We start from the raw sequence: 18,717 nt of genomic DNA, 5'->3' as shown, positions 1-18,717 counted from the left end.
AAATTAATACAAAAAATCGTAAAATCGTTTGATAAAAACTATTGTTTACCAGCACCAAAGATTTATCGAAATAAGAAAGGAGAAAGAAATGCACGAATGTTACAGAGTACATCCATGGACGGCGGAGGGAGCAATGTGGGTCAGCAGGGTCTGCGACAGCAAGAAGCGGGATCGTCGGGAGGTGAGCGGGGGAAGAATCGTCGTTGGTTGTCCCAGGGTTCCCAATCTTCGAGGCAGCAGCACTCCGCCACGGAGGAAGGTGGTCCAGGCCCACGCGTACCCGGCGTACCTTCTCTCGCATCTGCCTCCGTAGCGTCAACGGGATCCGGTCCCGGACAGCCTTCCGCTGCTGTGCTACAGCGTCGCCTCAGTCCTGTCGCGGATCCTGCCGAGATCGTTTCCGCCGATTCGATCGGTTCGCACGCCGATAGGTATATATAAGATCTCTGCACGTTTTACCTTAGCTAGCTTCTTTCTTCGTTGGGATACAGTGGCTGTAGATTTTACTCCTTGCCACTGATTCATACCCCCTCCCCCCACCCTCCCTCACCCTTCCATCTTCTCCTGTCCTTAACACGTTTATTCGCTATTTTTGCACAATTTTATTCTTATTCCGTCTTTGAAGAAACTTAAATTGAAAATTACACCACCGATTTAATATCGAACCACTTTACGACGCTGGGTCGATGATCGAGCAAAAGCTGGCTAATTATAAAATATCTTTGAAAATCTTTGTCCACCAATCAGTTTTTATAATGACGGATTCATGAATAATGCAGGTAAACGTTCCATAAATTTAATGAGCGCTGGATTAAATTTTTTATAGTCGTGTATCGATTGTACGCTCTTGCATCCTACGCAAACGTTTAGTGGTCGATCTATGGTCAAAGTGTTCGGTGATTTAATAAACCTTAATTGCTACGGTGGCCTCAACGCTGGGGATGTTGAAATGTACAAGATTGTCATAGCGAAGCTGGAAATTGTTGATTAAAATTACGTCGAAATGGTTTAAAGAGTTTGGCCCAACCTCGACGTTGAAATTGTGTGGCTAGCGTATATAGCGCATGCACACATATGTTAAGGGTTAATTGCAATGTGGTCTGTGTGGAAAATGTGCTTTTCCGATGGCAAAAGAAGAATTTATGATAAAGAGTGCATCGTATTTTCTGGCTTATGAGTTAAAAATAAATCTATTTTATATTTTCGAGTGATAAAAAGTTTATCAAGTATTTTTATTCGGTTAAGTGACACTGATAAACATTATAATTAAGGTGTCCATTAGAAAAAAAAGTACGAGATATATTTTCCCATCATGCCAATAAGGTAACTTAGAAAGTTCATTGATTTTGTGAAATAACCTGATTCGAAAATAGCAGTGATTATATTATTGATCCTACGAATATTCTTGATAATCCAATGTTCGAAATTGGTTCACTTGCAATGATAATATTGATCTTTGAAAACTGCAAGATTATATTTAGTCAGCAGGCAATGGTCTTTTGTCTTTAATATAAATTAGCTGTCGCAAACGTCTGCTTACTAATTTATCTAATGAAGTTGTGGGTTATATATAAATATATTATATATGTCGTATACATACTCCAAGTAGATGAATTTTTAGCACCATGTGGTGACATAACGTGCTGCCATGACCTTATTACCATATTTAACTTTACACTATATCTAATCAGTGATACCTAGATGAGCGTTATAGCTTTATGTTAATTTAAAATTATGACACACGTCAATGAGTTACCAATCGAGCAAACCTATGAAGTATATTTGATTAATTTTAATACGATCTAAAAACGTCAGGTCTAATAAGAAAAAGAAACTCAAACCAGTCCTAGGAATATATTTATACTTTGAATCGTTTATAGCTTCGATATTTAAAAATAAGTCAAAATCCAATATTCTATACAACAGTTTTGATTCAATTTCTGTCTCTCGCTTCTACTTTTCATCAATATTAATTTTACAAGCACGTCCTGAAAATATTTCAAAATTCGAAGCTCAACTTGAGTTCTAAATTCAAAAGCACCATTACGTATGCTAATTTTAAACGACACGTTCGCTGTAAGTTTTAGAAAATTTGAATTTTCAACTACAAAGGGGGGATCTTTGAATATTTTATAAAAATATTATACATGTGGCAGTCTTGAGAAAATGATTTTTATCAAACGAAGCCTCGTTTTTCTTTCAGAGGTCCGAACGTTTCGATTCTCCACCTACGCGGAGCTTCGGATCCTTGGGAAGTTGGATCGCAGAGCTCTGCATACAGCATTGGCAGCAACAAGAGTCAGTCTAGTATCAGAGGTAAAACAGCCGGAAATTCACGTGGCTCCTATACACGTGGAAGCTCGATACCGTCCTTGAAACGTCCCGAACTGACAAGCACAGCCTCCGTAACGTCTAGTTTGAGACAGCATAAGCAGCACAAACAACAGGACAGTCACGGACAGGTATATTACTTCTCTCCCTCTCACACAACATTTGATTACATATTTATTCTCCATTTATCGATATTATCAACGACAAAAAAGCAGAGGAATCTATAAATACCACTAATTAAATTTACCTTATTACTATTTTCTCGATCGCATCTAAATTGTTGTTGCTCTCACTCGACGTTAAATTAAAAAAACAGTCTATATATACAACTTTGAAGTTAGTTGAAACGTTTAGAACAATTAGAATCACTGTCGCTGCATCGTGGGATTTTTATGCCCCCACTACACCCACCAATCCCTATATCTATAAGCGTATAAGAGTCGTAGTAGGGGTTCAAAAAACCCACGGTTACCCATAAACGATTTTACAACGTTGAACAGGTGTCGAGCTTGCGGCGTCGCGATACCGGAAACTCATCAATATCAGGAAACGGTGGTACCACAGGAGATCGTTACGCCAGAGGGAGTTGCAACCGCGATTTGTCTCCTGTGAGATGGGGCGATGGCGAAGTGCTGGGTGTCTACTTAAACCGTTCAGGATGGGTTCAGGTGCAACAGAGATCCTTGGACGACCGAAGAACGAGCAATTACGAACCTGATGTAACGAACGCCCCTACCACTGCTGGAACCCTGCCCTTACCCAGAAGAGTCCCTGTTAAACTAGCCGAGTATCACTGCAGCAACAGTGAACCAGGAAACGGTCCCCAGGACTTCTCCAGGCTGGACGGCCAAAGACCAGATTTTCTTGCTCTACGTGGTCAGGATTACGAGTCTATGGGTGGTAGCCACACGTACTCCTACACAAAATCTCGTAACATTCCTGAATCATTCTCACCACCTTCTATCACACCAATCATCTCGCCTCCACCGGCGTTTCAGGACGATCAAGGTCGAAAATCCCTGCCCTTGAGACACACGAGTCGCAGGGATTATTCGAAATGTCTGATGAGAACCAACGCCATAGACAGTGACGTCACAAACCTCTCGTCCTCACCAGGCCAGATCAGTTGGAGCTCTTTGCCTTCGTCGGTTAGAAAATCCTCGAACGTTATCATGAACAGGCAACGCAGACAGGCTCTTCCGAACACTCAACAGCAACAATATAGAGCAGCCCAAGCTAAATCCGTGGAAGACCAGTCTTCGTCGAGGAGGACCCAGTTTGCTCAACGTCATATAGAGTCCTCATCGTCCTCTTCTTCATCCTTAGGCGTTCGAAGTTTGGATAGCTGCGTGAATAGATCCACAATGCCGAAGTTAACCGAGAACACGGACTCTTCGGTCGAGGACAACGAGGATGATCATTTTGGCCCTTCGACGCAACTCGATATGTTATCATCGTCCCTCCTCGCTCTTCATTCATCCAGTGAATCCATCAGGGCTAATGGGGACAAAACTTCGCCATCGAACAGACAAAGCCGCCATCACAGGAGTCAGCAGGGACTCAGAAGATCCCCCGGTACTTCCGAATCTGGTTCCTCCAGCAGCGTCGAGAGGCAATCTCGTTCGATAACTCCCAATTCACTGAGATCCAACAATCCCGGCAAACAATACCAAAACTCCAGGAACTCGCCAGACTCTTTACAGTCGAGGGTTCGAAGATCCAGGAGCCTCCAGTTGCCAGAGAAAAGATCACCCGGAGCTGCGATTCCTCAGGCTCTCAGAGACTATCCGAAGGACTCCAACGAATCACATAGAAGCACGGTTAAACACTCCGGTGACCGTGGAAACGAACGATTCAAGCTGCACCAGTTGCCAAGTAGTATGTATATGTACTGATTAAATTTATCTGTAATCGATGAAATTACATTATTGTTCATCGTCCTTCTGAAAACTTAGTTTTCACTTATGGTTGCAGTCTAATTTGAAAAATTGCTTTCTACTTTATTTTTATTGGAAGTTTAGTGTTACTTGACTATAGCACTTACCGACATCATAAATTTAATTTATTATCAATCAAACTGAACTAAAGAAAATGATAATTATTATAACAAAGTATGAAAGATATTAAAGTAAAGTAAAAAAATTGTAGGAAAGAAGTATTCACAGATTTGACTAGAAATAATAACATCAAGTGCTATAATCAATTATTATGTATTGTATATTTCACAGTTTAAGAAAAACGCTATAGTATAATAACAGTTCGTCGTCGAGGTGTAATAAATTTTAAAGTGCGATGACAATTATCACAGGAAAAGCTCAATCAACGGACAGTACCCTCGACGAAGAATTTCGTCGTGAAACCGAAGCAGTGGCTGAGTACCTATATGGTACTCGACGAAGAATAGTGAAGACATCACCGATAGGCCGTTTCGATCGACAAGAAGACCCTCAGGATCAACGTCGACTGAACGCGAGCTCCTACGACGTGTACTTCATATCATCGAAGAGCAACAACGGAATTTCCATGCAACAGCAACAACAACAACAAAGCAGAAGACCCAGAACTCTCCAACGAGGAATCACAACCCCGAACGCAAACCACCACTCATCAGGCAGTGATTTTTCGATCAATTCCGATTCAAAACTACGTTGCAACAGCAGCACCTGTAATTACTGGCCTCACTGCCCCCAGAGGGACGCATTATACTCCCCGAACCAAAATCCACCGGTTTTTATGAAGTTGTCCCAGAGTTATCCGGATCAGCAGAGATTGGCGAACGACGGAAACAACTACGGTGGTAGAGGCAGCACCTGCTCCTCGCCAGCCTCGCTGGACAGAATGGACGAGAGGGAGCTGAAGGACAGAGAAAATCTGAGAAACGGACGTTCCAATGGCGTCGCCTTGAGCAAGTGTCAAGATCGGCCCCCGAAAGGATCCGCGAAGACACGAAACTCGCGTTGGTCCAACATGACGGAGTCCTCCAGTAATGGCCACGTCCCAGGATTGGATAAGAGGGACCAGACTCCTCATCGAGTTTATCGCAAGTCGGACTTTGCCAATAGTTTCGACAGCTGCGATAGCAAAGAAAGGAAGGTGTCCCCTGTGCAGAGTGGCAAGGGTGTCATTGATAGATCATCCAGTGGATTTCTCTTGTCCTCCTCCGTCACGAGTTCATCTTCGTCCAGCAGCGACATTTGGACCACAACGTCCGACCGCACCGTCACTAAGAGCCCGAAGAACCCCAAAGGATCAGTAGCATCCACACCAATGGAGGATGCGGTGATCGGGTCCTTCAAGACCCTGATGGACTCACCCGAGGATGGACTACTCTCGAGACCAGGAAGTGCCCCGACCAGAGGAGAGGATCCCCCTACGTCGACCATATCCTTGGATCCGCATCAACGCTCTTTGTCTCTGCCCAAATCTTTCTTGGCCCACAATACACCGGAAGGGTAAGCTGTACTCTGTATATACTCACCGGTCTCTCTCTCTCTCTCTCTTCTCGCTGATTCCGCTTCTTACACGTTTGGCATAACGTGCCTGCAGGCTCATTCATCCATAAAGTCCTCGATTTCAGTTTTAATTGGCTATAGATCGAAACTTAACTAGAGCATTGCGTTCTACGTGCTTAGGATCGCTCGTCGCCAAGCTCTCTAACCGTAAATAGCTAAATCGCGCCACTCGCTGGTCGCGGAATAACGATCCTGCTACCTTGATATATAACAAAAGGAAAAAGTAACCGATTCTCCAATTACAGTAATCAGTATTGAACGTATATTCCGGATCGATTCGTTCGACCTTTGGGTATTATCGATAAAATTGTCAATTATGTGTGGTGCCCTTAACAAGGTACCCGAATTGATTCTGCGGTTGGATATAAAACTGATTTTCTCGTGTTGAGATATATATATATAGATATAAGAAATTTTATAATCATTTTGTGGAGGATGTTGAACGAGTTTTGCGTTTTGAAACGTTGGTAATAAAGAAAAAGAGCGGGATTGTGGGATCTCGCGAGGTCGTACGCGATCCGATCTCGAGTTCATCGAACCTCGTGTGGTAAAATCGCCTACGAACTGCCCACGCGATTCGTCAACTTTTCGACGGTCAATTGACTCCTTTTCCATTCCTCGACAAGGCCAACTTTTATTTGGTATGGTAACAGGAAGCTTTTAGGTGGTCCCCGTGCTAAAAAACAGCTATTCGAGCATGGCGTTGAGTGTTTAACACTTGCGTTATAAAAAAGAAAACGAGAGGGTTTACTTTGGCTGGATAATCTATCATAAAATTTTTATGATATTAATGGTCCCGTCTCTGGAAAGATGTGGCGCTGATTACGTAATCTGCATTGATCGGGTTAGTAATGATGAAGAAAATTCTGAAGCTTAGAGGTCGTTGCAAATATTTTGCTTCTCTCGTAGCAAATCTGTGGATTGTCAATATTAATGCGCAGTAAACTTTATTACGCAATATTATTGACAGTCGAATCAACGTTAAGCAAATGGTTTGTTCCTGCTGTGCACAAATGTTTTGTCAGCTGTCTGTGATCAGGATTACTGTAGGTATCAACAGAATCGAGATAAAGTAGTTGCAGTCACGTAACTACTTTATCTCTATTCTCACAGATGTCCTCACATTCTGCTTTTGCCTCTTTCTCTATTTTATTTCGCGATCAATCGCTAAACGCACGTAACAACCGTACCTATCAGTTTGACAAAAACGACTCTTTTTTCTTCAACACGTATAGTATTCAAAAGACGCTAGACGTATCTCGATTTTTAAACGTTGCCTTTTTCTAAATTCATCGAAGCATTAAGAGAATGCGATACACGTAGAACAGTATTATCGACATCTTGGCTAAACAAAAACATTGCACGCATCACTGTGTGCGTGGAGCAGAGGTGCATTTGGCTCATATACGTGTTATCTTGTCGCTTTTCTTCTTCTACCTCGTTATATCGGTAAAACGGTTAAAAGTAGCCTCGGTAGGACAAAATTGTTATTGAAGAAAATATTGTCTACATTTTTAGGCATATTCCTTAATGGCAGACGATGCTAAGGGAATATCTTCAGCATGTTCATTGGACGTGTGGATATTCTCGGAACGTTCTAAGGATGTTCTGGGGATATTTATGTTATTAGGGTTTGCCTCTTTTAGGTTTTAAATTGCTCGTTAAACGCTGCTTTAAGACGGTAAGGTTTCTTTTTCAAAATTATATTAACAGTATAAATTACAATTGTTTATAATTTTATTTAAAGAAACGATACGTGTCACCACCCTTAAGTACAGTTAAAGCAATAAATCGATCCCTCGCTAAGAGGTTCACATTCCTATATACACTCTATTGAATTAAATTAATTGTTGATGATGCATTCACTCGATGAAAAGTTTATTTCTGGATCATCACAAAAATTGCCTTGATGCAGGATTGGTCGATTATTTATCACACCCGCACACTGAGCCAGCGTCTGATAAACAGGGTTAACGATGTTTTAGTCGTCGCTGAAAGATACCCGAGGTATGAAAAATATCGATGCACGTAAGAGAGATTAGTGGTCGCTGATGGCAATGTGAACACTCGGGATGAAATTACATGCTTTCACTGCTGCCGATAATGAGGATCGACGAATAACTGTATGAGGAAGCGGTGGATGCGTGACGAATAAACTTATTTTTATAGTATATATGGCAGAGTCACGTCTCATCAGACTCGACTTCCGCGGAAGTCATGATCGCCTGGGAAGAAGCTGAAGAAGATGAGATAAGGTTAGGAGAAATGAGAAGATCCTTTTACCACTCATCGCTCGTCTTATTAATTTCATTTTATCCTAGTCCTCGACTTACGTAATTTACAAATTCGTAGTAGAAAAATTCTTTTCGTTAGAAATATGAATCCAAAGGAACAAAAACAATAACAATAACCATTCGGAAAAATTCTTCCAGACCAAAGTATATCGTCTGTAAATTCTAGAAATTCTTTTGGATTCTGACAATGGTAAAAAAAATCTTTACCGATTAACGCTGCTGATGAATAACCCGATCGTTGATGTAAACGATCTTTAAGTGGTATGGACAGATGATAAAAAGAAATTGGTGCTTGGTGGAGAACGTGGGAAGAGGACGGGAAAAATGGCAGCGGTAATTTTGTGATTGCAATGCAACTTACAGTGGCTCGAGAAGAAAAGAGACGAATAAGATGCGTTCGAATTCCAATGCGTGCTTTGTGCGTTCTTTGGCGCCAGCAGTAAACATGGAGAATGCGAATAAGGTATCAGACGCGCCGTGAAAGAACAAACCCTGCAAGAAAAAGATTGAATGAATTTACAACTAGTGCATTCCTAGACGCCGCAGCCTTCCTACAACACTCCCAGCGATTACGGCAAATGTGCGCTATTTCAATAGAAAACTTGCAGCCAATTATACCATTTTCTTCATCCTATTTACTAGATTTTCACTGATCATTCCTCCACCTTACGCAGCAATCTTCCAGATCACCGTGCTTTTATATTTTCAATCCGAATATTTCAAAAACCTCCAAGGACAAATTCCATCAGTCAAAAAGACGCGTCTCTTGCGATGGGTTATGTCGTCCATTGTGTTATTAAAATTGAAAGGCAAAAGCGGGACGAACCGTTTTCTCTCCTTCTGATTTGTTTTGGTTGGAATTTATTGTTGGTTTTGCGCATCGCTCTGGCCCGAGATTCAGAGTAGCAGCCCCATCTGTCAACTGTCTACTTCTATGAATTTCAAGTGTCTCGGTGTTGGTCCGGTACATTCTGGTCTCTCTCTCTCTCTCTCTCTCTCTCTCTTCCTCGAACTCTCCCTCCGAGAGCCTCTCTTCTCCTCCCTTCTACAACCTTTTGCACTTCTGCTTTCTGATCTTGCGCGTTTTGGCCGCCGGCGCTGCAATCGACGGAGCAGTTGTTTGCGCGCCGTCGAGCTGACAGCATCAAGTCTCACCTGGTGTATTTCCGTTTTCTCCTCCTCATTCACCCAGCACGTTAATATTTCGAACAAACCGTTAAAGATCGCATTAACAAACGCATTAATGGTAATCACTGAGGCCCAAACACACCAAACATAACTATTCAGTGCATACTTCCTCGAATCTCTCTTCCCCGGTAGCACGAATATCCTCGGAACATCCCTAGAACGTTCCAAAGATATCCACGCGTCCAGTGAACATGCCACGAATGTCCCCTGAACATCGCGTGTTGTCAGGCCTCCCACCCCCTCCACCACAAATCCATCCCCCCACTCTCGCCAAAACAGACTAATTTCGCGCCATTTCTCTATAAGAATGTGCGTTCGATCTTGATTAAAAGGCTGGTTCCAATTATTACGAAAAGTATGGGAAAATCAATGTTGGAATTGCGTCACGGGTTGCAACAACATATCGTAAGCCGACGAGAAAAACACCCACGCAAACTCTTCGATATTCTGTCCCGTCAGATTTCTGGACGAAACTTCTGCGTGTAGAGTGTCTGCTTTCTTTTCCCGAGCTCGTTACCGACCGTACGGAGGCCAGGTGAAACCTTCTGGCGAAAATAAGGGGGCGCGGATCGTAACCGATGAATTATCGCGATGCATTTTGTGCCGGTTGCATCAGGGTATTGTGAAATTTAAGCATTTGCATATAAACGCCGGACGATTCGATTCCTTTACTGATATCAATGACTATATGTCCCTTTGGTGATCATTATATTCCTTAATCTCGACCCACCAAATTATTGACATTTCAAAATTCATGGTACAGTGTAGTCTCTCGCTAATTACCATCGTATTTAACAGTCTCCCAAAATTAACAAAAGTATAAATGTCAAGATGCGTGACGTTTTTTATATTTAAAAATGGTTTCATGTTCCAATTAGCAAACAGGAAATATAAAATTACAATTTTCTTGCATCGAGCTTCCATTCATTTACAACCTCTCGTGAGAGAAACGTCGATACTCGAAGGTTTTAAATTGAATTAAAGAGGTTAATGCAACGTAACGTTATCCTTTTATTTATAGGTGTCAAAATAGTAAACAAATACAGCGTTCTTTCTTGAAAGCATAGCAAAACAACAATTTGTTTTTCTGTCAAAAACCACAGTAACCTTAACAACAACGATAAGATGACGAATACCAACTAAGATGGTTGGTTTGACAAAATGATATAAAACTATATTGTGTAATTGATTGCGCGCGCATGCACGGACATAGTCTTGAGGTACCACAAACACGGGATCGAGCTATACTCTGTTGGTAAGAGCGGCCTTGACCAAGAAACATCAATGTTTAACCAGTGTGTAAAGACATTTGTTCAAATCCAATTATTCTTCAGTATTAAGGATAAACACGGCAAGAAATCGGTAATTCTGAACTTGTGTTACGTAACGAACATTCGTGGTACTCTCTTGGAAAAGGGTGTATATACATAATGGAAATAGACTTGTTTCGTACAATCGATAAACATTCTTGAAATAAACAAAGGAAACGATTTAGCATGTCACAATCTTGCGCCGAGAGACAATCAAGCGGTGAAATGAGTAAATAATAGGAACAACGCGAAGGAACGCTCCATTAAGAAAAAGTGGTTATATCATAGGAAGCATTAACCTTCGAGGAATTATGCAAGTCTTGAATGGCTCTCAATAACACTGGGAGTTTCTATAGCCCCGAACGACAACTCGAGAGCACTTATCGTTCGTAACAGTTTGAAATTCATCAATCGACTTTTTTTTATTTTAGATTCTCTTGCTTTATCTTTGAAGATGAATTTTTTTTTGCCTGATTGGAGAGAAAGGAAGCACACGATTGACCGGCCTTGAACGAGACTGTGGAGATACGTGTGCGAATCGAGTAGAGTAGGTCGACCACTCTGAATTTCTGATTTACTCTTTCGCGAGAGAAGAGAAGAAGAGAGCGAGTCAAAAACGGAGAAAGGAGAGCAGGAAACCTGCTTGCCTTCGCGCTCCAAACACACTTGCCGCTAACTCATAGATTCTTCCGCTTGTTTCTCTCACGAACCACTAAACATTTTTTTATCTTGTTATAACCTTGTATCCTCCGATTACAAATTTATCGTTTAATTATATTCATTGCGTACGTTAATTTAATTTTGGCTTGTAATTTAAGTTTATTCTACTGATTATTTTGATTGAAACATTTTTTTTAGTCAATATATGATTTTTCTCGTAAAAATTACATTATTTTTTAGTAGACAAGAATGAGGTAGACTTTTTAAATTATCCACCCTACCTCGATTAGAGGAAATTCTGTTTTTTCTAGTCGTCGCACGTCTCAATTATTTCGACGAAATTCCAAATCTCTCGTTGGGGAACGTGGTTAATTTTGAAAACGATAAACTATTTTTTAATGTGGACAAAAATAGGATAAAATTGCTAGATTTTCATTCCTATGTAAATTAAAGTTATTTATGATATACTTTGTTTTAGTGCTTTTTTTATTCATCGGGCGTTTAAATTTTTCCAAGAAATTCATTAATTTTCTATTTTAATCGAAATTTCTCTTAAGGTAACGAGACTTGTTTCGCAAACAGTAATCTATTTTTCAGCAGAAGAGAAAAATAGGGTAAAATTTTCAGACTATCGATCCTACCTCGATTAGAGTGATTTGTACTACACCCTGTTCTAGTTTCTTCTTAAATTACATTGTTTAAAAGAAAGTTCTTTAATTTTCCATTTTAATTGAAATTTCTCTTCGGGCAACAAGATTTATTTTGCAAACAATAATCTATTTTTCAGTAGAAACGAAAAACAGTGTAAAATTTCCAAACTATCGATTCCACCTCGATTAAAGTGATTCGTACTATACCCTACTGCAGTTTCTTCTAATATTCATCGTATAAATAAAATATTTTTAAAAAGTTGGTCAATCTTCCATTTGAATCGAAATTTCTCTATTCAATCAACAAGATTTTTCTTAAAAACAATTAATTTTTCAGCACAAGAGAAAAATAGTATACAAAATGTGTTCAAAATATCGATCCTACTTCGATCCGAGTGATTTATACCATACCCTGCTCTAGTTTCTTCTTGAATTCTCCCTCATCCCCCATTTAAATAATTTTAACGAAAATCGTTAATTTTAGCTGAACTGGGGGTGAAAGGTGGCGAAATATTTGGATTTGGGTCAGGTCAGAGTAACCAGGGTAAATAATTTAGTAGGAAAGTCTGGCTTTTCTCTCTTTCCCCATTATACATAGAAAATAAGCAATCACAACGGGACAGAATTATTGCGAGGAAACGAATTACGTGAGAAAATTCTCGTTGCAAATTGCTCATTGGACGCACAAATTCCTCTGTCCATTTTCACAAGTTTCTTCCAATTATTTACAGCAAATTTGTATCAAGGAGAAAAAGTTTCTGTACCCTTATACCTCCACTCGCAATGTTCCTACGAAGAATATTGCCACATTGCACACACGTTCCAAGCATTAAAATATAGTGGACTGTGTTACTTGTAAGATTCGCTGTTTCTGGCGAGAGACAAGAGTCGAGGTAGAGTTTCGTCGAGTGGTTCCTTAATTAAATTTGCGAGGAAGGGTGTGGATGTATATAGAAAAGTAGCGGAACTAACAATAAGAAGAAGAAAGAAAATTTGTAGTTGAGTTTAGGTAGAGCAAAAAAAAGAAAAGAGTATTTGATTGTGAAAATGAGTGAGAGAAGTGCAGCAGGCCTATTAACGAAGAGTCGTGAAAGGGTGAGCGGAAGTACTTTCTGGAGACACAGCTGGCACTGCTCCGCCTATCTCGCGAGGGAAACGTACCTTGGACCAGCCTTGAGCTGGGAGAACATGCTTCAGTCAAAAATTGACAAGTAAGTCTTGCTTATATTATATATATAATTTTGAATTTTTCATGTCCCTTTAATTAACAATGTCTTATAATTATTATTTATAAAATAAAAACTTTGTACGCCTAACAGAGAGAAGAAGGAAAATGGAAGAAACCTGCGAAGGATCTCCAAGCTAGATTTTTATCGTAACGAGAAATACGATATTGTATAATAATGCCTTGCAGAATTATCGCCCGCGGTGTCTCGGGATCCGATTTAACTGCGTCAGCGTTGCTGTAAACGTCAACATGCGAGGTGGAAAACGCAACTTATTTATATCCATCAAGGAGTCTTATTATATTTGACACGACAACATTCTTCGATGAACAGCTTTGCGATTAAATATTTGGCTTGGGATAAACTGGCAGGTACAATTATCGAATGTATGAAAATTGGAGGAAGAATGTAATTAGAGGAATTGTTTCGAGTGCAGCGAAATTATAAGTCTGTGATAACGTTGTGTGTACACACTGGTATTTTTCCAAGCTTTTATCTCTGCAACTGTAATAGATACGAGGTTTTTGCATAGGACCTATTTTGTTGCAAATAGAAAGGAGTTTGCAAAAGGTTCTATGGAAAAATTTGATATCTGTATTAGTAGTTGGAGAGATAAGCGTTTTCTTACGTCTCGTAGCCTTCCAAGTGTGCATATCGTTGCTGAACGAAGTTGGTTGCACGTGTGATTAGAGAACCGGTGAAGGGTATATGGCAGGAAGACCACCCTTGTTGGTGAAAGCCTGCTGAGTTTCAGGGACCACCAAGCATTACCTGCTCTTCTGCCATATGCATTATACCTCATTTGAGTGCAGTGACACAGACACTGCTATCACTCTCTTATACATGCTACGTACGAACAAGCATGAAAGCCTCGTCTGTCTTGATTGTTTCCTTCTTCCGTCCCTTCAAACCTTCTCTTTCATTTTTCGCCACTCCTTAATTTCAACTTTTTTGTGAAGCATTAGGGAGAGGGACGATTGCTTGCACAATGAAAAGTTTATTACTCATGTAATTAAAATGTATGAACACTGATTATAATTTCTAATAATTACTGTAACTAGATACTTTAGTGTTTTTTTAATGTATTAACTTCAAATCAGAAAAAATCATATAATTGTACAATGTATTATTTGTTATGCAATAACGAAGAATTAAAATAAGATTAGTTTTATTAATATTGCAAAGGTGTATCTTATTGATATTTTTGAAATAATATGATACGATTCTAATGACTGTTCGAGAAAATTAAACCTTCAAGTTCTTGTCGTTAGACTATTTTCTAGTCTTTCAAAGTAAATGTAGCGAAATTGTGTTAATATCCCCCCCCCCTCAACATAATTTGACATTTTTAACCGAGACGAATCTTCTCTGAAGAGTTTTGCAATAATCCCGAGATCGGATACAGTTACACCTCGAACATGAAAGCAGAAGGATTAAATATAATAGCACATCAGACCAAGTTGGAATTATTCTATCCACGAGTCTCGAGAGATTCATGCTTCGTCCTTGACACCTGAGCTTCGCTCTGTTCTTCTCTTTCATTTGTTCAATTTTCAGCGTGTTAACATTGATCTAGTAGGTATCAGTGTGTCCCACGAACGATGACCAATGCCAATACTATCGGATAGAGGACAAAATTCTAAGTAAAAAAGTTTTAAAAAATTTTTTGCTAGCACTCTTGGTTAAAAAGTTATTTGCAATTAAAGATTATCGATTAAAGTGGCCTTTCTTAAAGAGTAAGACTGTTTTGGTCGCATTATAAGGCTAAATATGCTAAAATTCTGTGAATTAAAATACTAAGAAAATCACAAAGCCAACGTCCACTTGAGACTATTGTAGTGGTTGAAGGCCGATCGGCAGTTTCGAGTGCGAGTGCCATAAAAACAATCAAAACATAAACACATTCGAGAAAAGCTATAAGCTAAAATTAAAACTTTTGCAACTTTCGTTTAACAAATGAATTATTTATATTTTTGAATTGCGCGAATTTTTACGATGAAAATGAGTCCAAACGCAACATAATTACGTCAATTCTAGAATTAATTAAAAGATTTAATTGTTTAATAGGATCGCTAAAAATAGTCGTAATTATGTCACGTTTGGACTCATTTTCATTGTAAAAATATGCGCAATTCAAAAATATAAACAATTAATTTGTTAAACGAAAATTGCAAAAGTTTCAATCTTAGCTTGTAGCTTTTCTCGAAAGTGTTTATGTTTTGATTGTTTTTATGGCACTCGCACTCGAAACTGCCGATCGGCCTTCAACCACTACAATAGTCTCAAGTGGACGTTGGCTTTGTGATTTTCTTAGTATTTTAATTCACAGAACTTTAGCATATTTAGCCTTATAATGCGACCAAAACAATCTTCCTCTTTAAGAAAGGCCACTTTAATCGATAATCTTTAATTGCAAATAACTTTTTAACCAAGAGTGCTAGCAACAAAGTTTTTAGAACTTTTTTACTTAGATTTTCGTTCTCTATCCGATGGTATTGGCATGGCCATCGTTCATGGGTAACCCTGTATAATTATCCACTATGTATTGAATAGAGCAAAGCATGTAATTGGAGTTTTAGACAAAATCACAGGAAAATATTTTATTTTGCAGAAGCCTATACTCGATTGGCAATAGAGAAGTACCATTTCATTCCTCGACATGGAGGAATTTGAAATGCAGTAATAAGCGAGTAATATCAAAGGAGAGGCAGGACGTGCCGAATGGGAAGGATGTGGTTAGCCTTGTCAGTTTCATGTTTCGCTACAAACTCGAAAACTCAGCACACGCATGTCCCTTTTCATCGAGCAACCTCTTATTCCCCCCAAGAAACGCGATACTTTTTTCACGCCATCCCTTTACCTACAAGGAAGAATACACAGCCGGATGGCTTTTTCAAATTGCACTTATGGTTCACTGACATCTGCATTTTGAAAAAAATGTCTTCCTTTCCTTAATACTCACTCGACTACATAATTAATTAATTAATATCGCGCACTACGAGTACCACTCGTTGAGTGTAATTCCAAATGGACGTATAAATAAGAGAGGAATTGTCGAAGGGTCAAAGTTGTAAGTGGGCCAAGAGTTTATCAGTTGCATTTGACGTTCGTTCTATATAGTGTGCTTGGAGAACTGTATCTTGACGAAGGCTAGCTAGAGCCTGGAGGGTTATTTCATGATGCACGAAAAAGACACGAGGAGAGCTCGTTTTTCCACTAGCAGCACCAAGAAACACCGGGACTGTCTGACCCGTCCAGACCGGTTTTTTTCACTCCTTTATTGTCTTCCTTATTTCACCCCCCCCCCCCCCCCCCCTCCCTTCTTTTCGCCAACTCGACTCTCCTTTCCTTCGTGCAACGGATTAGAAATTTTTCAAATCCTTCGGTGCAATCACCTTTGTCTCACCTTCCTTGCTTAATCTTGAAAGGACTTTATTCGAATCTCTGTCCTTTTTCCAATAAAGAGACAGAAGGTCGTAAAAAGTAGATGGGCTTGATTAGGTTTTAAAATGGGATTAATTGGACTTTATATCTGAAATTAATCTCGATGGCACGTAGGAGTTAGCGGACAGAAATGGAAGCAAAGGAAGAAGTATATATACGAGAGGTTGGCAGAGTTTTTGGAGAACGACGATTCGCGAGGGGTGGATTGCACAGAGCGAGGTCATTGACCGTTGTTTTTCTGCTCATCGGGCTGTTTCATTAATTCTTTTTCGAATCCCTAAGATTAATCTGGCTGTGAGCCAATTTACCCAACTGTCGACGTTGCTTTACATTCAGAATTCCATACGTGCCTATGTCGTGACACGACGTGTGAAAAAGGTCGACCAAAATCAAGCTAATTTCAGCAGAAGGAAAATTCCAAACTCAGTTGGACATTTCGCCTACGTTGCTATATCGTCCAATAGGACAGTCCTCTCAAGACAAATTGCTACGACGTAGAATAACTTTTCAAAAATGACGAAGGATAATGATAATTCATTCTCGGTCAAGTTTTCAATATATAACAGTGTTGGGATGAGTTAATAATAGGTATTTTGGTGCAAAATTAATAGAATAATTTAGTTCTGCTTTTTAAAAGGTGTGCCATTAATTAAATAGACCCAATATTTTTCAAGCGATTTCCCTGGAGGCAGGATTTCATTAGAAAGGATTTAGTCTTGGATTTGGTCTAAGAGCCAGCAGGACTATTATAATTAACGCTGCACGAAAAGCTGAGGATCATCTCCAGACCAGCATCTAACCTGCCTCCTACCAAACCTACGATTATCTTTCGAATCTATACACATGTATAGTGTATCATTATATGAATTCTGCAAAATACTTCGATGGAATCGCCACAGAAACTAATTCCAAGTATAAGGATCCTCTCAAAATATCGACTTTGCATCTTGGACCAAATTTATCGCCTTCCCTCTAAAATTTGCACCTTTTATTTTTCACAACTCGAAATAAAAAGAATTTTCATGATTTGCCACTTTTTTGCACCAATCAAGACTCCCTTCTGATCAAGTGCCACTTCCTGCTGCAATTAACGTAACGAGCTGGCAGCCCTTGAACGATTCGTACGTTGATCCCTGAAATTTCGTGCAACTTCTCTCGCTTTTTGTTGACATGGCAGATTGACAGAGGTAGCACAGATCGAGTATACTATATTTAACTGGGCAGAGCTCTACTTTGGAAAGAGCTCCGATTCAATTTGTAATCAGGCCATATCAGTGTTTGTTCGTCCAGGGACCATTGTTCCTATCTGTATATAGAAATTGGAGTTTTGCAAAAGGATCAGTTTCGTTAACTATTTATCGATACGTCCATAGTAAACTGAAATGGGTGCCAAAAATCAAGTTAAAAACTAGTACCAATTTATATTCGAATGGCTAGAATTTTTTTAATCATTTGCACTCGAAATTAGCAAATTTGTATATAACGTTCTCACTTAAATGTTTAATTTTAAACTAGATCGTATAATATAAATAAAGCAGATAGTCTACTTATACTTTATCGTAGTAGGCAATGCTGTCGTAATTTATGACGTAGTTCCTGATTCTACAAGAACATCGTGCAGTCGATAAATTACTAACGACGATATTTTATTATGTGCCTCCGTGCAAGATTCTCATCGGCCAGTAGTAGAATGGCGTTTTCGATACGTGCATGGGTACTGCATTTCTGCATGCATTATAATGTGTGCTATATATACTATTTTATACACAGACATATAGATATCGTTATCGAAAATTCTTCAGTGACAATTATAGAAATAGATGCACTCCTCTGGAGAGAATAAATTATGTCATTAATTAGGGCACACGATATAGAGCCTTGCAATAGTAAAGAGAAGGATAAGTCAATATATATACATGTTATATTGTGCTCTCTCTCTCTCTCTCTATCGCCAGTTCCACCATGGCAAATACTCTAACGAAAGCAAAAGTTACCCAACGAACGACCTTAAAACGGGGTTGAAACGTTCCACGTACCTCCACGTTCCGTTAAAACCACGCGTGGGTTTAGTTCTGGTCAGCCAATATAAAACGTCCAAAGTT

At 39.5% G+C, this 18,717-nt stretch overlaps 1 protein-coding gene and 1 long non-coding RNA gene across 7 annotated transcripts in view; one reads left to right on the top strand and one right to left on the bottom strand.

The window, feature by feature from the left end:
- Positions 1-18,717, top strand: part of RhoGEF3 (Rho guanine nucleotide exchange factor 3) — a 68,688-nt gene that overhangs the window by 19,003 nt on the left and 30,968 nt on the right. For all 5 annotated transcript variants that reach the window (XR_010822823.1, XM_066728917.1, XM_066728915.1 and 2 more), the window contains 4 exons: positions 106-431; positions 2,204-2,462; positions 2,832-4,209; positions 4,640-5,783. Coding sequence is in view for 4 of the 5 variants with exons in the window: in XM_066728917.1 (XP_066585014.1) it covers positions 106-431; positions 2,204-2,462; positions 2,832-4,209; positions 4,640-5,783 (3,107 nt within the window). In the remaining variant the exon portion in view is untranslated. The remainder of the gene's footprint in view (positions 1-105; positions 432-2,203; positions 2,463-2,831; positions 4,210-4,639; positions 5,784-18,717) is intronic.
- LOC136774547 (uncharacterized) lies at positions 7,577-9,091 on the bottom strand. 2 transcript variants are annotated; one of them, XR_010822824.1, is made up of 3 exons: positions 8,756-9,091; positions 8,499-8,629; positions 7,577-7,834 (listed from the first exon to the last, which is right to left on the bottom strand). It is a non-coding gene; the product is annotated as an uncharacterized lncRNA (long non-coding RNA). The 2 variants fall into 2 exon arrangements; XR_010822825.1 differs by having other exon boundaries at positions 8,964-9,066.

This window comes from Prorops nasuta, unplaced genomic scaffold (assembly GCF_024137725.1).
Source record: "Prorops nasuta isolate Cenicafe-Biocafe unplaced genomic scaffold, Cenicafe_Pnas_1.2 PNAS00006, whole genome shotgun sequence".
NCBI classification, from domain to species: Eukaryota; Metazoa; Arthropoda; class Insecta; order Hymenoptera; family Bethylidae; genus Prorops; species Prorops nasuta.
This window is presented reverse-complemented; position numbering and strand designations above follow the sequence as displayed.